This window comes from Tetrapisispora phaffii, chromosome 2 (assembly GCF_000236905.1).
Source record: "Tetrapisispora phaffii CBS 4417 chromosome 2, complete genome".
NCBI classification, from domain to species: domain Eukaryota; kingdom Fungi; phylum Ascomycota; class Saccharomycetes; order Saccharomycetales; family Saccharomycetaceae; genus Tetrapisispora; species Tetrapisispora phaffii.
The window spans coordinates 1,015,669-1,034,538 of NC_016521.1; the positions used below are offsets into that span (position 1 = coordinate 1,015,669).

General features: G+C 32.4%; 8 protein-coding genes across 8 annotated transcripts; 5 read left to right on the top strand and 3 right to left on the bottom strand.

Annotated features, from left to right (window-relative positions):
• Positions 1 to 224: 224 nt before the first annotated feature.
• ATX1 (copper metallochaperone ATX1) lies at positions 225 to 443 on the top strand (the record flags this gene model as incomplete). Its single annotated transcript, XM_003684489.1, has 1 exon — positions 225 to 443. The coding sequence occupies one exon, from the start codon at positions 225 to 227 to the stop codon at positions 441 to 443; it is 219 nt and encodes a 72-aa protein (XP_003684537.1).
• A 499-nt stretch (positions 444 to 942) lies between these two features.
• Positions 943 to 1,437, top strand: LTO1 (ribosome biosynthesis protein LTO1; the record flags this gene model as incomplete). Its single annotated transcript, XM_003684490.1, has 1 exon — positions 943 to 1,437. The coding sequence occupies one exon, from the start codon at positions 943 to 945 to the stop codon at positions 1,435 to 1,437; it is 495 nt and encodes a 164-aa protein (XP_003684538.1).
• A 35-nt stretch (positions 1,438 to 1,472) lies between these two features.
• LIN1 (U5 snRNP complex subunit LIN1) lies at positions 1,473 to 2,579 on the bottom strand (the record flags this gene model as incomplete). Its single annotated transcript, XM_003684491.1, has 1 exon — positions 1,473 to 2,579. One exon carries the CDS (start codon positions 2,577 to 2,579, stop codon positions 1,473 to 1,475), a length of 1,107 nt encoding a protein of 368 aa, XP_003684539.1.
• A 250-nt stretch (positions 2,580 to 2,829) lies between these two features.
• On the bottom strand, positions 2,830 to 4,272 carry ORC5 (origin recognition complex subunit 5; the record flags this gene model as incomplete). Its single annotated transcript, XM_003684492.1, has 1 exon — positions 2,830 to 4,272. One exon carries the CDS (start codon positions 4,270 to 4,272, stop codon positions 2,830 to 2,832), a length of 1,443 nt encoding a protein of 480 aa, XP_003684540.1.
• Positions 4,273 to 4,609: 337 nt separating this feature from the next.
• POL2 (DNA polymerase epsilon catalytic subunit) lies at positions 4,610 to 11,257 on the bottom strand (the record flags this gene model as incomplete). The annotated part of the gene is made up of 1 exon (XM_003684493.1): positions 4,610 to 11,257. One exon carries the CDS (start codon positions 11,255 to 11,257, stop codon positions 4,610 to 4,612), a length of 6,648 nt encoding a protein of 2,215 aa, XP_003684541.1.
• A 649-nt stretch (positions 11,258 to 11,906) lies between these two features.
• On the top strand, positions 11,907 to 12,902 carry YIF1 (protein transporter YIF1; the record flags this gene model as incomplete). Its single annotated transcript, XM_003684494.1, has 1 exon — positions 11,907 to 12,902. One exon carries the CDS (start codon positions 11,907 to 11,909, stop codon positions 12,900 to 12,902), a length of 996 nt encoding a protein of 331 aa, XP_003684542.1.
• Positions 12,903 to 13,527: 625 nt separating this feature from the next.
• On the top strand, positions 13,528 to 14,601 carry PDR17 (phosphatidylinositol transporter; the record flags this gene model as incomplete). Its single annotated transcript, XM_003684495.1, has 1 exon — positions 13,528 to 14,601. One exon carries the CDS (start codon positions 13,528 to 13,530, stop codon positions 14,599 to 14,601), a length of 1,074 nt encoding a protein of 357 aa, XP_003684543.1.
• Positions 14,602 to 15,116: 515 nt separating this feature from the next.
• On the top strand, positions 15,117 to 18,791 carry TPHA0B04410 (uncharacterized protein; the record flags this gene model as incomplete). The annotated part of the gene is made up of 1 exon (XM_003684496.1): positions 15,117 to 18,791. One exon carries the CDS (start codon positions 15,117 to 15,119, stop codon positions 18,789 to 18,791), a length of 3,675 nt encoding a protein of 1,224 aa, XP_003684544.1.
• Positions 18,792 to 18,870: the final 79 nt, after the last annotated feature.

Here is an 18,870-nt window from a genome sequence, read left to right on the forward strand (position 1 = left end):
ATCGAATAATTGCGATATTAGAAATGTAAAACTCTGAGATTGGAAATAAGGTGTAACTAACTTAATATTTATATATGTGTTATACCATTGTTGTCACTTCGAACTTATAGTAACTGTAAGATTACTGCGTTTCACAAGAAACTAAATATTGAGTAGATATATATATATATATTTGCAACATATTAATAACTTCCCTAAAAAGTTACCAAAACATATCTGTTAAGATGTCAACTAATCATTACCAATTTAACGTTGCTATGACATGCAGTGCATGCAGTGGAGCAATTGAAAGAGTCTTAAATAAATTGAAGCCAGATGTCAGTAAGTTAGATATATCTTTAGAATCACAAACTGTTGACGTATACACTACTTTGCCATATGAAACTATCTTGGAAAAAATCCAAAAGACTGGTAAGGAAGTGAAATCTGGTAAGACGTTATGATTTTATAGGAGATAAATTGTGTTATTGAAACCGAATTTGTCAAAATCTCATTACTTATACAATGCCTGTTATCTTTCGATTTGTGTAGCAAGTTCTCCATTCATCGCTGAATGTTCTTGTATATATTTATTACAGGCTTCTAAAGGGTCGCTTATCATAACCAAGAGTCATAATAAATATACTTTCCTTATATGCTTAATACATTTTATATTGGCTAAGTAGTTTATTTAATCTATTTATCATAATATTATTATTGCTGGCTAATTATTTATCACTATGAGAATTATTACTCAGCCTAATAAAATCAGGTTATGAGATCGAAAAAGTTTCAGTTATAAATTCATTCGATGGACTGATTTGATGTATCTTAGAAGTTGATGTGATTCAGCGAAGTATATTAATTGGCTATGATATTCAACATATTTATGTATCTACTTACGTGATACTGCAACATCGTAATTATTAAGCTCATACATAAAGATTATCTCAATACATAGAAATGGATGAATTTGATGAGGTACTGAAACTGGAAGAACGGTTCTATAAAGAAGGTTTCGAAGAAGGAAGGAGAGAGAACTTACAACATAATTATATAGAAGGTAAGCAGTTTGGGCTACAAGTTGGATTTCAAAGGTTTATATTAATAGGTCAAATGTTAGGTATATGCAATGTGTTGACTGCAAGATATTCAACTAATGCTGCATTAATGAAGAGTGTCGAATCTGTTCGTAAACTTATTGAGTCAATTAAGTTTGACAATGATGCTGAAAATGTTGAGAATTATGAAGTGACTGTGGTGAAATTAAAGAATAAATTTCGTATAATACTGCTGGCACTACAGAGACAACTCAAAGGGAAAAAACGAACCGAGGTAATGAATTATGATAAAGTGGAAGAGATTACAAGAATCATAGCAGGTGAAGTAATTGGATTTAATGAAGATGAAGATACCACTAAACAATTTTTAGCACAAGATAAAAAAACAGAATGGTAATTCTCAGAAATCATGACGTGAGATTTTAACTACTTTTACATAAAATTTACACAATCTATCAAAAACCAATTTTCTTCTACATCTCTTTCATCATGGAATTTTACAATCACATATTCATTTTTAAAGTAAGTGTTCTTCCAATATTGCATTTTCATAAGAGGTGTGTAAGTCATGGATTTCATCAATTTTTTTAACCATTTGAATCCCCATATTTTATTTTTATAATTATTAATAATATCATGTTGTGTAACACTCTCATCTATTATGAGGCTTTCAATTTTTAACCGTGTTAGTTGGTAAACATCATCCACACCTTTATTTTCAAGTTGCTGTACCATTTCAGTAATAAATTGAATAACATTAACAATATATTTTTCAATTTCTTCTGTTTTATGCTTCATTTTAAATGAATTTAGATTACTTAAAGTCTCTAGCAATGTATCATCTTTAGTTAAAAAATATTGTAATTTCTGTAAAGCATCTCCTAGTAGATATCTTTTCTTATCTTTATTCATCTCCGCAACCTTCATTTTTGACCTTTGCATCTGCTCCTGTTTTATTTTCGCAGTCTTCTCTGGGTTCTTGAAGTCATCAATCCATTTATCTTGCTCCTCTAACTCATCCTTTTTTCTATCTGAAAATTCAAGATAGTTTCCATCTGCATCAAATACACCATTTTCCTTTTCATAATCGACATTGAACGCTTCGATTGGAACATCGTTGTCATTGTCGTTATCACCCTCTTCGTTCCCAGCTAGATTTGTAAATTTTGTTCTATCTTCTTCAGGAACTTCTACAATATTTTCCCTCTCAAATGCTTCCATATCCATGATTGCTATACCATTAGAAGTTCCATGTGCTTTAGAGCTCAAGCTTTCAGAGATATTATGGTCTGGAGCATCGTCATTTTGATTCTCTTTTTTCAATTGGTCATCATCACTGACAGAAAAAACAGAAGAATCACTGCTATAACCTTCTATTTCAAGTGTATTTCTATTAGATGAATATCTTGGTTTTTTACTCCTTATGTCATATAAATCCTCCCCATTGATATTGTCACCATCTTCATTGGTAGCTGATTTTTCATTATGCTTTCTCTTAATTCGGAGTGGGTCAGTTTTATCAAATGTGTATCCTTGCATTATATTACTATATATCTGACATTCTCTATGATCTTTGGTTCGATATCATTTTATCAATAGGTAAGAAGTCTAATGAGATCCAGTATTTACCGTTTATATATATCTTAATTTCAGTATGTAGACTTGATTTCCTTTGTAATTGAAAAATGCCGTTCATTATGACACATATATGATGTTATGTATCTGAATTACAAGTTTATAATATAGTTAGGTTATATTGTTACAATAATTGTGAGCTAGCTAGTTTAACTCAATCATGGATATTACTAAAATATTCACCAATCTCAAAACCCACTGAGTCAGAAATATCTTTGATAGTTTCCCAAGTAACATTTACTTTCCATTTCAATTTGTGTGCCAGAAAGTCAATATTTTTATTTGAAGTAGTTGAAATCAGTTTCAAAGTGTGCAATTCTGCTAAATTCTGAAACACTTCTATGTTTGCACTAGTTGGTCTTCGCCAGCGTAGAGTCTCTAATGTACCATTTTCTATTGAATTGTTTTCAGTTGGGTAAATAGATTGAAATATTGCAAGCAAACGTTCTAAAGTAAATAAACTTGGATTCAAATAACGTGGGTTTACATCCATTTTTTTCCTTCTACCATATGCATTTCTACCGGTTCTCAAATGTGACTTCCTAGAGAAATTACTTCCATCATATCTAAAATGTAAATAAGACCCAAAATATGCTGAAATTAATAGATATTTTGAAATGGTTGATAATTCATAACTAGTAGCGATAGTACTTGTGAATTCATCTTTTTTTTCTTCCTCTAACTCATCTGTCAAGGATTCGTTTGTGTGTAGAAATATTTTAATGCTGCTTCTGTATAGATTAATAGGCGAAAAAATATTTTCTTTAGTAATGTATGACACATACTCTTCCCACTTGGAATCCATCATTTCGCTCAGAACGCTTATGTCATTACCTGTATAAGGTTGAAATGCTTGAATAATTAGTCTAATAAAATTTAACGCCAAATTATTGGATTGTGATTCGGAGATATTTGTAATTGCGTTCCCCTTTAAAACATTTAAATAACAATCTGAGTTAACCAACTCTTTTATCTTAATCTTTTCTAGAATATCAGAAACTTGCTTTAAAGTATACCTTGAAAATATTATTGTAGGAATTAAATTAGTAGCGTATCTCTCCAAAAAACTTGATTCTTTTACAGTGTATATTATTTTCAGATAAAATTTTGATTGTGGAGGAAGTAGTTCATGTAGAGCAAGCATCTTCAAGAAAATAGATGCGTCTAAGTCTTGAAGACTATCCAAACCATCGATAATCAGAAATATGTTATTCACTTTATCAGTATGTTTAGAATATTCCATAAATATTTTTTCTAAAAATTTTTGTAATTGATGCGGACCCTCAACCTCTAGGTAGTCGAACTCCTCAATATCAGCTTTAGGAAGCAAAATTCGCAATTTCTGTTGTATTGTTCTGGCAACCGCCTGTAAAAGTGGCTTCCATGAAACCAATTCAATGGGTCTTAACCAACCGTTAATATATTCAAAACGATTAAAGAACTTCTCCAAAACAAAAGTCTTCCCAGTGCTACTAGCACCTTGTATTATTAAATTTGGTGGTGTCAAATCTGGATCATTCTGGATAAAAGAAGACAATGCACTTATTTGGTAATCACGGTGAAAAACACCTGATGACCATTCTTCAGTTTCAGACATGCTGGAGAAACGGTATTTATATTTCCTTTTCCACCAGAATTCAGTAAATTAAAAGAAATACGTACCACTCAATGGGTCATAAAACGTATTTGTGACAAAATATACCACCTTTTGAACCCTCTATTTTATTAATAACAGTGAAGTTAATATATGTATTTTATTAAAGCATTGGCTCAAAGTTTTAAAATTCGATGTTTATACGATAACGTTACCCGAATATTCGTACTCTGACACGAAGGTGACGTGAAATCGACTGTGACAGTAAATGATAGACGGGAAGTTGTATCTGAGAGTTCTTATTCTACTATATATGTCTATTTGTCACACTATATAAATTTTATTGAACTACTTCTGTGATTGCCGATGTCAATCTAATGAAGTTGTAATGATTGGCGACTTGATTATAAATCTTTACTTTTTGCAACAATTCGGCTTGGGAGATTGTGTTAATCCAATTACCAGAGCAAGGACAATGCTCTGACATTAAATCTTTTTTCACACGTCTGCATTTGACACAACGTGGATCTTGGGTATAGTATGCTTCAAAGTCGCTCACCAACATTTGAATTAAGTGGTCTTCAAATAATTGTTTTGCTAAAGGTTTCTCACATCTTTCACAGGAAAAGACTGTTTCTATGTTGGCTTTACAGATATCTATGTCTGTTATATGATAGCAATGTTCACATAAGAAACAATTAATAACCAAACTGGAAGAAGGATTTTGAAATTCAGATTTCTTCTCAAACTCACGTATTTCAAATATCTTCAATAGTTCTTTTCTTAATTCTCTAACTTCTAAGGTTGTCTTTGTTGATAACAACATCACTTGACAAATAAATTTAACAAATTCGAGCAATGGATTTTTCATGTTCAAGTGAGATCCCGGAACTACTGGAAAAATGTAGTCGTTTTTATATTGCGGATCTAAAATAAATTCCTGTTGATTACGGAATAATTTTTGGACTCTTTGTAATAATGTCTGATAAAACATTTTTGTGTAGTTCTCCAATGGTCCAGTCTCGTCATCATCATTATTTCGATCTTTTACAATAGGCAATTGTGTTAGTCTTTGGGTGCCAGCTTTACTTTCGTAATATTGATCTTTAGACTTCACCATGCTGTCTAATATAATCATGATCCAGTCATCGAATTCAGGTTGATAAATTGCTGGTAAGAAATCCTTTATCTGCCATTGAGAATAGGCAGACATCTCCTGGGTTTCGGAATCGGTGATTTCGTTACAGGCTAAACCACTGAAATTAAATTTGTCCATCCATATTAGTATATCCCAATAACGTTCGACACTGAGATCTAAGTAACAGAAAGAGGAACTTGAACGGATGGCCTTTACAATATATTGACCGTAAGCATAACAATTTTCTGGGGAAGTTTTCGAAGTTTTAATAAATAGTTTATTTCTATCAGCATAGACTACTGAAGAACCTAATGATACGAATTCATTGATTAGCTGCAATAAAGATTTTTTTGTCAAGTTATTAACGTGATATCTTAATGTACCATCGAATAGTTTAGAATCAGGGTTTTGAACCCATGAAACAAATGAATTAACAAGTAGATCTGCACTAACATCACCTTTCAGAGCTTGATCCCACCATGATTTCAAAACAGATCTTAGTACACTCAATGAACCAGTCGAAAAAGAATCTTGCACAAACGAAGAACCTGTACCATTTTCATTATTATTATTTATCATAAGTGAATTAACTTCGGCTAAATCACTACCATCAATGCTACTGATGACAGCAGATGTTAAAACTGTATTTACTGTCAAATTGTTAATTGATAGCTCCAAAGTAACATTATCATAAACATCTGGATTGTTAATTTCAAGGAATTTCAGATCATTCATAATCCAGGAAGTGTTCAAATCAAATTCTTTTTGAGTACCACCATAATCAGGCAGAGGTGTTTTATCATTCCACCATAAAACAATACCTTCATTTTTTAACTTTCTTGCATATAGTACGTCAATAATAAAGTTCATTTCGTGTAACTTCAAGTTACAAATAGGAATGTTACTATAATGAGATAATGTGATCAGTGTATGTAACGATGAACCACTGCTGACTAAATTAGAAACTATAATTTTACTCAAAATAGTTTGCCAGTTTAATTGAGGTAATGATAATTCGTTAGAAGCTAACTCGATTAAGGGAACTTGATTTAAGTATTTGACGAAATTTAATAACTTCATAATATATGGTGATTGAATTAACATCAAGAATTGCAAACCTTTTTCATCCTTTATATCAGATAGTATTTGTGACAGCTTTTTATAAACCTTCGTAATATCAGTATAACTAAACTGTTCAAAATTTAAGTCCTTAGTTAGATTAATTGAACGATAATGATTATAATGATCATCCTTCTTTTTATTGTATGCAGTTTTATAAAGTTGTTCAATTGTAGCAGGTTGTAAAACTTGCGCATGGTTAGAGGGCTTCAAGGTTAAAATTCTTACTGTTTTATCCCATGATTTATAGACAGTAAAAAATTCATAACCAATATCACTAACGAGATGCAAAATGTATGAAATTCCAGGTGGAAGAGATGACAAATATCTATTATTATCAGACATGGATAAACTTTTCATATCAAAACCTTTTTGTAATCCTCGTCCTAGTGCTCCCATAGCGTTGGATGAAAAAGATACAGTAGAACCTAATTCAATAATAGCACGTTCTGAAGAAGTAATTGTACTTTCAAATATACCCATTACACCTTCATCATTTAGAATACTGGTTGGATCTTCGCTTTCAGCTTCATATATCTTCTCAGGCAGTGTTAATTTAAATAATGAACCATTCTTACCTTCATTTAAAAAATGATTATTTGGTAGCATGGCATTGGACTTTTCTACGGTACACTTTTTAATTTTATTAATAGGTATTTCTTCATTTTTGAATTTTATGAATAGAGTTTTTGGAATCTTAAAATTTAGCACCTGAATTTTCTGGTTAATTAGTACATACACTTCAAGCTCACCAGGTTGGTCTCCTTTCTTATACTGTATAATCTCCCAAGTTGAGTTTGCATAGGATTCAGCCTGTTTTCGAATCATAGAACTTAGCATATTTCTGCCAGATGAAGAATTATTGTTACCAAATAATTCATTTCTTCGGTTTCTATCTTTTTGTTGAATTTTCCATTTAATTTTTTGATATTTTAACCAACCTACATAATTGTCCTCGATTGCAGGAAATTCCGCTGGTAACACCATATTTTCTTCTGCTGTGTTTTCATTTTTATCTTGAATTCTCTTTCTTTTGCCTCCAAACTTTCTAGACATAACTTTACCAACCTTAAACTTCTCAATTAATTCATCATTAGTGTCTTTAAACATGTCCTCTATATCATTGACTTTTCTATGCTCGAGATTATCATTTGATTTAGAGAAAAATCTCGTCAATGAACTTTGTTTTGCCTTTTCGGTCTTGGTGGATATTTTCTTTTTTAACCAATCTGGATGTTCAACTCTAGGGACTGGATTAGTAACATCTTGTAAAGCAGCTGGAATAGTAATAATTTTTTGTACTACAGATGCCACTCTTTCTCTATAATAATCCCAATCAATAATACTCCTGGGGTCAAAATTCTCCAATGTTGGGTCTTGCAGCCAACGCCTTAAATAAGTTCTCTTTATTTGAATATCTGATGAGAAGATTGCTACTGGAATAGCACGTTCGGTAACAGGTGCATTTATTGGTTTACTACTGATAATATATTTACATTGTAAACCTTTATCCCTAACAATTTCCTCGCCCAAAAATTCACCTAATCTTTTGGCGGTTGTAATAGACGTAGATTTTTGTCCTTCATATTCCTTTAGTGTTTTAGACATACTTCTATTTTCACAAATTAATTCAATCAGATCTTCATCTTCTAACATGGAACCTCTCGTATCCAAAATATCTAACCAACGATTAGCAACATCGGCAACTGACTTATAACAATTTTCTAAAGTATCACCTTCTAAAAATACTTTGAAGATGTCACTTTGAAAATTTTTAATCAATTGTAACTCACCACGTCTTTTAAGCTCAAAACCTTTTAATTCTGCCAAAGAACCATCGTCGTTGAAAACAGCATAACGTTTTTTAATCCCTTTACCTTCTTCTTTCGATGTTGGTAAAACCATAGCTTTATATGGACCATCGACTTCAAAAAAAATGGAATTTTCCTTTTGTACTTTATATTTCTTTTTAATTGGATCTATCAGAGTTTGGTATTGTTCGTTACTAAATTGTTGATGAACTTTATAATTCAACATGGAACATGGGTACGACATAAATAATTTCTTACCATTTCTCAGAGTGAAAGTATAATTTTCTGGGAATGATTTTGGAATAATACACCAAATACCATCTGTATCTAACTCCAATGGTCGTCCTATACCGTCAACAATTGATCTTGCCATTTGAATAATTGTTGCACCTGTCAAACAAGTAATACCCGCCATTTCCATTGAGTACCAACGTGAACCTTTTCTCATAACATAACCATAGAAGGAATTCAAAATAACTTTGTGAGCCAATTGTAGAGAATCATATAAAACTATCATTTTTTTAGCTTCCTCTTTACCATGAAAATCGTCTTTATCTAAACTAGACATTTTACCTTTCCATGTTTTAGCCAAGCCCTTAAATTCATATCTTCTATCTCTAAAAGAACGTACCGTATCTATATAAAATGGATTTTCTCTTTGGCAAACAATAGATTCTCTTTCAATAATTTCTGATACCTTGGTTTTGTGGTATACCTTTTTGGAATAATCCGTCAAACGTTTTTTAATTTGTTCAACTTGTTCTGTGTAACTTAATTCATCGAATGTTAAAAATGGTTTCTTGGACATTTTATTTTTATTCTTGAAAGTTTCATTTTGTAAGGCTCTCTTGATCATATTATATTCATCCATTTTTGTAGGGAAAAAGTTACCTCTCCAAGCCCACTTGAGTCGTCTATCACATTTTTTACTGGGCCTATTAAAGTCACAACTAGCACAATCTCTTTCAGATTTTATACTATCTGGTTGTAATCTATTTGTAATCATAATGTTTGGATACATAGATGCGACATCAACGTGATAAATAAGAGGTAATTCGTCTCTTTGTGGGTTTAATTTCATATCAGTTAATTTATTTGCTATATCTGCTTTTATTTCCTCGAAATTGGTGACGTCTTCGATTTTTGAATTACATTCTACTTCAATGGAGAACTTCATAGCGCCAGTTAATTCTTCCATTAAATTTTCAACAGTATTCGGATCTATCGTAAATTTATTGGGTATGTCACTTCTAAAAACACCTGCTTCTAGTGACTCCACGTGCCCACCAACATAGGTTTCTGATTCCAGAAGATGACCATCATAAAATCTTTCTATTGGATCTGTATGTTTATTTGGTAGAATAATTTCGTTTTGGTATGCTTGAACCATTAATAACATTTCACATAAGGTCCCGGTACCTTTTCTTAGAGTTTCATCTGGATTTAATGGAATGATTGTACAAAGGGAAAAGATGAAAGGGTGGACATATTTCATGTATAGATAATAAGTTGCAACAGCGTCAGAAACAGAATATTCAGATAAAATTTGAGGTTTTTCGTATGCATAAGGGGTCATTAATTCTGGGTCTAATTCAATTGGGTTATAACCTAATTTTGCTTGAGTAACTGCTTTTAAACCCTGTGAACCTTGGGGTAAATATGAATCACGCTTTACCCAACGGTAGCAGTCCATGTGTGCACAGTATGAAGATTTATATTCACCTTCAGCATCAGCAGCAAAACCAATTTCATCATACATGTTAATTCCGTGTATTTTTGATCTTGTTTCAACAAAGGGCCAATCGAAGAAGTCACCATTAAAGGTAGAGATAACAGTTGGTTTTGCCTCTCTTATATGCTCAAAAAATCTGTTTAATAATCCCACTTCATCAACTTCGTTAAAAATTGTAAATAAACCTTGATATTCTTGTTTTGGTGTATACTCAAAATCCTCAATATCCTCTGAAATAATTTCTCTGTTTGTAATTAGATAACCGTCTCCATCGATCATATATGAAATCATCATTATTTGATCGAGTTGTGCATCCGGGAATTTTAATGGAGGTTTTGTTGTTTCGATATCGAAAGCTAAAACGACTGGATCTGCAAATGCAACTTTATCGGTGTGTTCAAAGAAGCCTTGTGACGTTATTTTATACCATTTACCGACCCTTATATCTTTATCAATGGATACTCTGACATGATACGGCACATCATACTCTCTAATGTCTTCTATAACTTTTTGGGCCTCTACAGCTGTGTTGTTATTATTTTGGTTATAGATATTTCTTTGCATTCTATTATTCGCATTATCTCTTAATATAGGTCTTAATAAATTTCTTGCTTCAAAAAGTTGATTTGAATTTACGAAGCTCAATTTAATTAATGTTTTCTTTAAACCAATTAGATGATTATCCTTTGCTAAATCATCCTTTATCAGAACAGATATATTTTTTAAGCATGATTCTAAATATTTTTTCAAAAATTCTTCAACATCATTAATTCTTGAATCGTCAGTAACAGTAATAAAGAAGTACGGATCATAAACAACTGATGATTTGAAACTACCGCCTTCTTCATCAAGAAAGTAAAAATCAACACCGGCAACACCGACATTACTGTTACTTCCTGATGAAGAATAAATTGAGTCCTGAGATAAAACAGTTGGATGCATATTCACTAGCCAACCAACTCTGCCTGGGATATTTTGTAACTTTGTATTCTTAATGGAACCACTGAACTGTGGTGGTATGTATCTTTCAAATCCCATCATGGTATCGATCTCATCGACTTTACCGGATTGTAACAATTGTTGTGCAGACAAAGCAAATCCATTTCTTTGTGAATTAGCACCTCCGGGGTTCTTAACAAACCTAGCTGTTGTGGATCCCTTATATGAACTATTGTTGCTATTTGACATACTCACACGCTCACTTTCGCTTTCACTTTCAGCAACTGCAAATAAAGCAAATCAACCCTTTTTATATGCCCTCAAGATCTTGTCCTTTTATCAGGCACAATGTTAAATGCACCACTTATAAACCAAGATATCAGCTTTTCTCAATTCGATTCACTTGTCTTTAATCAGAGCTGACCTTCCAATGGGTACAATTACCAACTTCTCTTTACGTGTTTTATTAGAACTTACACATTAAATTATCTTACATTCACGTTTTACGCGTTCCATACCATGTGATAGCCACGTGATAACCACTATTCATCACGTGAATATCACATGACATGGAATTTTCCAAAAAATTTATGGAAAAACCAAGAATTCGAAAACGTTGTCAGCTAAATAAGACAATAATTATAAGAAACTGTGTAATTCAAGGTAAACTAAATATATAAAATATGTGAATCCTTGGGTTGAATAATTTAGGAAGCGTTCTACTACCAGTTCAATCGTAAATTCAAGGCGGCTACGTTCAGATTTATAGTCGGTATTAGGTGCTACGGTCAGGTACTGCAAGTGAAGCAATTATATTCAATTAGGTAATAAATTCAAAATCTCTGAAGTATTATTGATCGATCATTATTACAAGAAATAATACAATAAAATAGCTGCAATGTCATACAATCCGTACCAATTCAGTGACCAAGGTCGACAAAACATACATCCAACTGCGTTCAGTCAGCAACAGCAGCAACCACATCATCAAGCACAACAGCAAGGCAGCAATCAAATGGGTTATAATCAGTGGGGGAACCAAAGCTACCAACAAGTGCCTCAGAATCCACAAGGATACCAAAATCAAAAAGTTTTTGACGATCCTCGTCAAACGATGGCTTTCCAATTAGGCCAAACGGCGTTTTCAAATTTGTTAGGTCAGCAAAATTTCACTCAATTTCAAGATACAGTTAACAAGGCAACTTCAGTTACATCGAATTCAATTTCTCATTACTTTCAAGTAAGCACATCGTACGTTCTGTTAAAGATAAAGCTCATTATATTTCCATTTTTCAACAACAACAATTGGCAAAGAATTCCAGAACCAAACAATGCTAACACTGGTAATAGCGATTTAGGTGGTGTAATTAAATTTATGACACCAATGAATGACGTGAACTCCCCAGACATGTATATTCCGATAATGGGTCTAGTGACATATATTTTGATATGGAACGTTCAACAAGGTTTCAATGGCGATTTCAACCCAGAAAACTTGTATTATAAATTATCGTCTACGCTAGCGTTTGTAGGTTTGGATTTAGTCATATTGAAATTAGGCTTGTACTTATTAGTGACAACCGACGTCACTAACATTCAATCCGTGACAAGTATAACAGAATTATTATGTTATGTTGGTTATAAATTTGTTCCGTTAACCACTATTCTATTATTACCAAATCTATACATACCATTATGGGCAACATTGATCTTCAAAATATACCTCTTCATTGCATTGGGAGTATTTTTACTAAGATCAATCAAGTTCAATTTATTTAACAATCCAAATGAAGAATTTATGAACATTAAAAAGACAACTGTTAGGAAATGTAACTATTTCTTATTCTTCTATGGATTCGTCTGGCAATCAATATTGATGTGGTTGATTGGTTAAATACCAGGATCATTAAAACCATAACTACTCAAAGTATAACGGTATATACATATATGTATATATATATGTATATATATATGTATGTTTTATTACCTAATATAACATAATAAATAAATAGGTAACCTTTAATAATTGGCATGGTGTTATCGATGCCTTGTCTCGTCTGAACCATCATCAGCGAACAGTAACAGCTTTCTAAATAGGAAAAAGTAATTCAATCACCATCAAAGAAGTATATATTAATGAATTGGTTCTATAGACTACCAATTGCAACTGTGTTGTTGAATATTTAAAAACAATGAACGACATCATCATTTCGAGGCTGATTTTAATACTGTAAATTGGCGCGATATTTTATTTTGAGCGTACCTCGAGCTTGCAAGAACGGTTTATTTCAATTATCATATAAAAGAAACAATACATTTTGGTTCTCTGGCAACGATAAATAAAATCAATTACAATTATCTATTGTTTCGAATACGTATTAGTTTCTAATATTGTTTTAGTTGTGTGTTTGAATTGAAAATAGCGTATCAAATCAGACGGCGTTTCAGATTTCAACTCTGAAGGAAGACACTTTTGAAGAACACCTCAACCACTACGCCAGATTTGATAATAAGGCATTATGGGGTTATTCTCGAGGAAAAAACCCACTAAAACTGACTCTAAGTCTGTCAATGCGAATGAACATTTGATTAAAGTCGATACATGTTTTTCTGAACCTCCAAATGAATATGGTGGGGCGGAACCATTGGAAAATATCACTAGTGAACAATATGACATATATGTCAAGCTCCTGAACCATTTCAATGCTGAAGATTTTACATTGCCAGTCAATACTGAAGTCGCTAAGGATGATCCAGCCCTTCAAAAATCTTTGAGTGAATTTGAGAAATTTTGGTTGAGTAGAGAATGTCTCTTAAGATTTTTGAGGGCAGCCAAATGGAATTTCAATGATGCCGTCGCCAATTTAAGTGAAACGATGACTTGGAGACGTGAAGTTGGTATCACCTACTCTGACAGCAACTTTGAAAACAAAGCATTGGATCCAGACCATGTTTCAATTGAAAATGAAACTGGTAAGGAAGTTTTATTAGGTTTTGACAAACACAGAAGACCTTTATTTTATATGAAAAATGGTAGACAGAACACAGAATCATCTTATAGACAAGTTCAACAGTTAATTTACATGATGGAATGTGCAACTACTTTATGTCCACAAGGTGTTGAGAAATTAACTGTTTTGATAGATTTGAAAGGTTATAAAGAACCAGGAATAATTAGTGATAAAGTCCCACCATTGGCAATTACCAAGTTATGTTTAAAAGTTTTACAAGATTATTTTCCTGAGAGAATGGGGAAATGTTTGTTAACGAACATCCCATGGTTTGCATGGGCATTTTTAAAGATTGTGTATCCATTTTTAGATCCTGCAACAAGAGAAAAGGCAATTTTTGATGAACCCTACGATAAACATGTCGAAAAGAAGCAATTAGATGCCACATATAACGGTTACTTAGACTTCAAATACGATCATAAAGTGTATTGGCCTGATCTTGTCAAGAAAGTTGATGAACTAAGAGAAAAAAGATTTGAAAGATGGGTCAAATTTGGTTCAAAAATTGGTACAGCTGAATGGGATTATAAAGGAGATCATGACGAAATAAAATATCCTGTAGATTATAGAAATGTTGAGTAAACCATTACTTTCCAACAGCACTTTTATATCACATTTATATTTCATCGAAACTGAAATATATCTCCATAAGAATATATACATTTTCTAAAAAGTATTTATATTTGAAACAAAAATTATATGACATTTAAATGATATTACTTCATCTGCGTAGCATATTATTATTATTATTATCTTGTAAGTTCCATAGAAATATTTTATCAATGGAGCTTATAGTCTTTATAATCATTGTTTAAAGATTCATTAAGGTTTGAAAAATTAAAATCCAAAATTGTCAAATAGTAATTATTAAAGCAAATAATAACATATCCATCGCATTTATAACTAATAGTAGTATCTTATTTAGATGAGTTCTATCCCATGAACAATCTTACACAATTTAATTAGTATTGGTTCAAGTTTTATGATTACATATGTGTGGACTTATCGTTACGCTGTAGTATAGAAAGTTGCACTAATTATATATTAGGAAATTAAGAATAATAATATTGATATTTGAAGTATAGATATAGTTAATAATGCCAACTGAAAGTTCACCCAAAAGTATAACACCGTTACGAAGAGCTATAAAACTGTGGAATAGATACTTTCCTTGCGATAGGTTGTTGGCCCAGAGGATAGCGAAGGCAACATGTAATTCTACAACAGCATTTATTTTTGTTCTGATACCTCAAATTAGGAATAGGATAGGTGATTCTCCTTCTCTGTTACCTTTGATATCAGTGATGGTTCACCCTGGAAGGAGAGTGAGTGGCACTATACAAGGTGCTATCTATTGTTTAACTGGCTTGGTCTTTGGTTTGGCTTACGCCCTTTTTGCTAGATTTTTAGCAACTAGATGTTTAGGATCTGACTGGAATAAACTTACTGACCATGAGCATTGGATCGCACACCCGGTAAGATATGAATCTGCATTAGGTGTTCTGGCTCTTTTTGAGACGCTTATGTTGCTATTTCATGGCTGGATGAGATCTGTGAACCATACATATTTTGGTATTGTTTTCCCCGTTTTTTTGGTTGTCCATTTCACATTTTTAGAACCTTTGTATGAAACACCAGGTTTTGTTGCAAAATCTTTCACTGTACCATTTTACATGGGTATAGCAATGTCAATAGTATGGAATTTAATTTTATTTCCCGAATTTGGTAGTACATATTTGGGCAATGCCACCATAGATACATTAAATGAAATTCAAAGAGCTATTGACCATTCAATTAATTTTTTTATTTCAATTGATTTAACTAAAGAAGAAGCGATATATAATAAAGAACCAAGTCCTCTACCGAAACTGTTAAATATTAAGAATATTATTAGTAAAAAAGTCAGCGGTTGTAATGCAGTGTATCAAGAGTGCATTTATGAAATATCGTACTCTTATGTGTCTCCCACACAACTAAATGGCATTATCAAAAGTTTTGATCCTTTTGTTATGTATCTAAAAGGTATCATAAATGCATGCCAATTGGAGTTTATTTTATTAGGTAAGGAACAGAATGAAAATTTGAATAAAGGCAATGGTTCTCCAAGTGAAGATAAATGGAACCCAAATATTGATAAGGAAATTGAATACGCTGATGCTAAGAAGCTTTTAACTATATTAAAGAAAATTCGCCCTGAAGTTTATAATTTGCATAAATGCATTAGTGAAAATATGTATATGATGAAACTAGTATTAGCTTATGCTTACGATGCAGATTTAAAAAAAATCAAACCATGTTCGATGTTTAAAGACGGTAATTATCCTATTTACAGAAGTAGTAAAGACTTTCCAGCAGATTTCGATTTCTCTACTAAGATTACAAGTTTAGAATCTGCAATAATTAACTTTGATTTGGGATTTAGAGAACAACTTGTTTCAGTTAGTGATAGTTTACTAACACCTAACGATGAAATGTTTTTATTATCTTCCTTTCTGATGAACTTTAAGGAAGTAGCAACTTCAGTTCAAGCTATGATGAAAGACGTTGAGGAAATATATGCGTTTAGAAAGGAAAGAGAAAAAAAAGGATGGCTCAGAGGCAAAACAGTGTGGTTTACTTTCCTGAGAAGTTTTGACACATTGAAAGCTTGGCTTTTGAACACTTATTCTAATAATAATCTTCTAACAGAAAATGAAGCTATTAAGGGCACATATAATAATGAAGGTCAAGGTGCTCATACGCAAGCTGGGAGATCTTTAGTTCAAGAAGAAGATCTTCTACGTCAGAATGTCGAAGGTGATATTAATATATATGGCTCGGATAATGAAAATAATGCTAGTCTTCCCATATCAAATAATGAATTATTAAATCCAAATAGAGCACATGAAATGAAAAGTTTTATAACTAAATGCAAAAGATACTTCACTAGTTATTTAATTTGGTGTAATGCGTTTTTCAAAAGATCTCGTTCACATTTCAGATTTGCTATTCAAGTTGCAACTGCTCTTCAATTGTCTTCATTTCCTATGTTCATGCCAAGTGCCCGTGATTGGTACATTTCGTACCATGGTGCTTGGATTGGTTTCGTATGCATTTTATGTATGGAACCGTCTGTGGGTGGTACGTTTTGGGTTTTTTTTCTACGTGCAGTCGGTGTGATATCAGGTTCAGGATGGGCTTATTTATCTTATGTATCTGCTGTTAGCCAAACCAATCCATATTTAGAAACTGTCATTAGTGTATTTGGAGCAATTCCCGGTTTTTATTTCCTTATTGGAACACCATATGTTAAAGCGGCTATTATTCAGATTATTAGTATATATATTGTCATCCTAGCAGCAGTGTATCCTGGTGATACTCAAGGTGGTATTTTGGTCAATTTTGCCAAAAGATGTCTTGCAGTTGGATATGGTGGTGGTGTATCTTTAATGGTTCAAGTATTTGTTTTTCCAATAAAATCTAGAGACATGTTAAATCAAGAAATTGCATTTGTGTGTGGGTGCATATCAAGGATGGAACTTCTTTATGCATCTGGTTTGGAAGGTGAGTCTTTACAGACACCACTTACAGAGAAAAGATTTAATAGTTATCATACTCTCTCCAAAGCAGCTAAGGCGGCCCTGAGTAGAGCCGATGCATATAAGGGTTTGACTAGACAAGAACCCAGATTAAAGGGTCCCTATAAAGAAATTGAAGATATATTCACCCAAATAATATTTCTACAGAAACAAATTATTGATAGAATGGATAATGTAGCCATGTTGAGAATGAAATACGGGAGTGCTGTTATTGAAGAATTGAACTCTATAGTATATCCTTATCGCCGTCAAGTTGTTGCTAACATTTCAGTATTAATGAGATCTTTGCAAGAAGCATTCATTAACAAAACCCCACTGCCTCAATTTTTACCAAGTGCCAGAATATCGCATAGAAGGCTGATAAACAAAGTTAGAGAAACTTTGCAAGTCAAGTATAGAGGGCAATTAAATATATTTAGGAACAAGAAATCAAGTTCAGAAAAAAGTTCGATCACAAGTTCTTCTAGCCTCACCTCAAATTCTAGTGATTCACTAGGTGAACTCGTTATAAACGTGGATAGAGCAAATAAAAAATGGAATCCGTCATCGGTACATGAACATATTATAAAAGAAAATTTTTTGAGTTGGAATGCCACTACTGCAGCATCAGAAGAAATTATTGAATATATTGAAGAACTTATAAATTTAACTAAAATACTAGTTGGAGTTAATGAATTTAAATATGGGTTCTTATCAAGACCTCTATATGTTGATTGGGCTGTACAGGCAGTCACTGGTTTTGATGATTTCATCCAAGGTAAAACACAGACTCAAAAACCATCTCGATCACAAACTCCATTCCAAGCAGTTTCATCGCTCGCTCAGGAAACTATTCCTGAAAGTCTAGGCTCTGAGTTAAATGAAGAAAATAATTTATATACGGAAAATTCTGTTATTAGTGTCAATGCTGATGAACCAAAGCCTTATACTAAAGATGGCAATTCTGCATTCCCTTCTAATGTGATTCTTGCACGTATTGCATCATATAAAGGCAGTGGCTCATCAGCTTTTAGAAAAAGAATTTACTCTATTGGATCTCCTTCAGATACTGACTATCAAGCCACCTTATTATCAAGGAAGAAAACAATTGGTGACGTGGATTCTGAATATTATAATACTGATAATGAGTACAGTTCAGATGAAGACTTACCGTTAGCACTTAAAAAGATTATGAGCAATAAATCACGTAAATAATAATATTCCCATTGCATATGTTTGCAGTTCATTTCATAAACTAAGGCATATATATACATATATATATATATATATATAT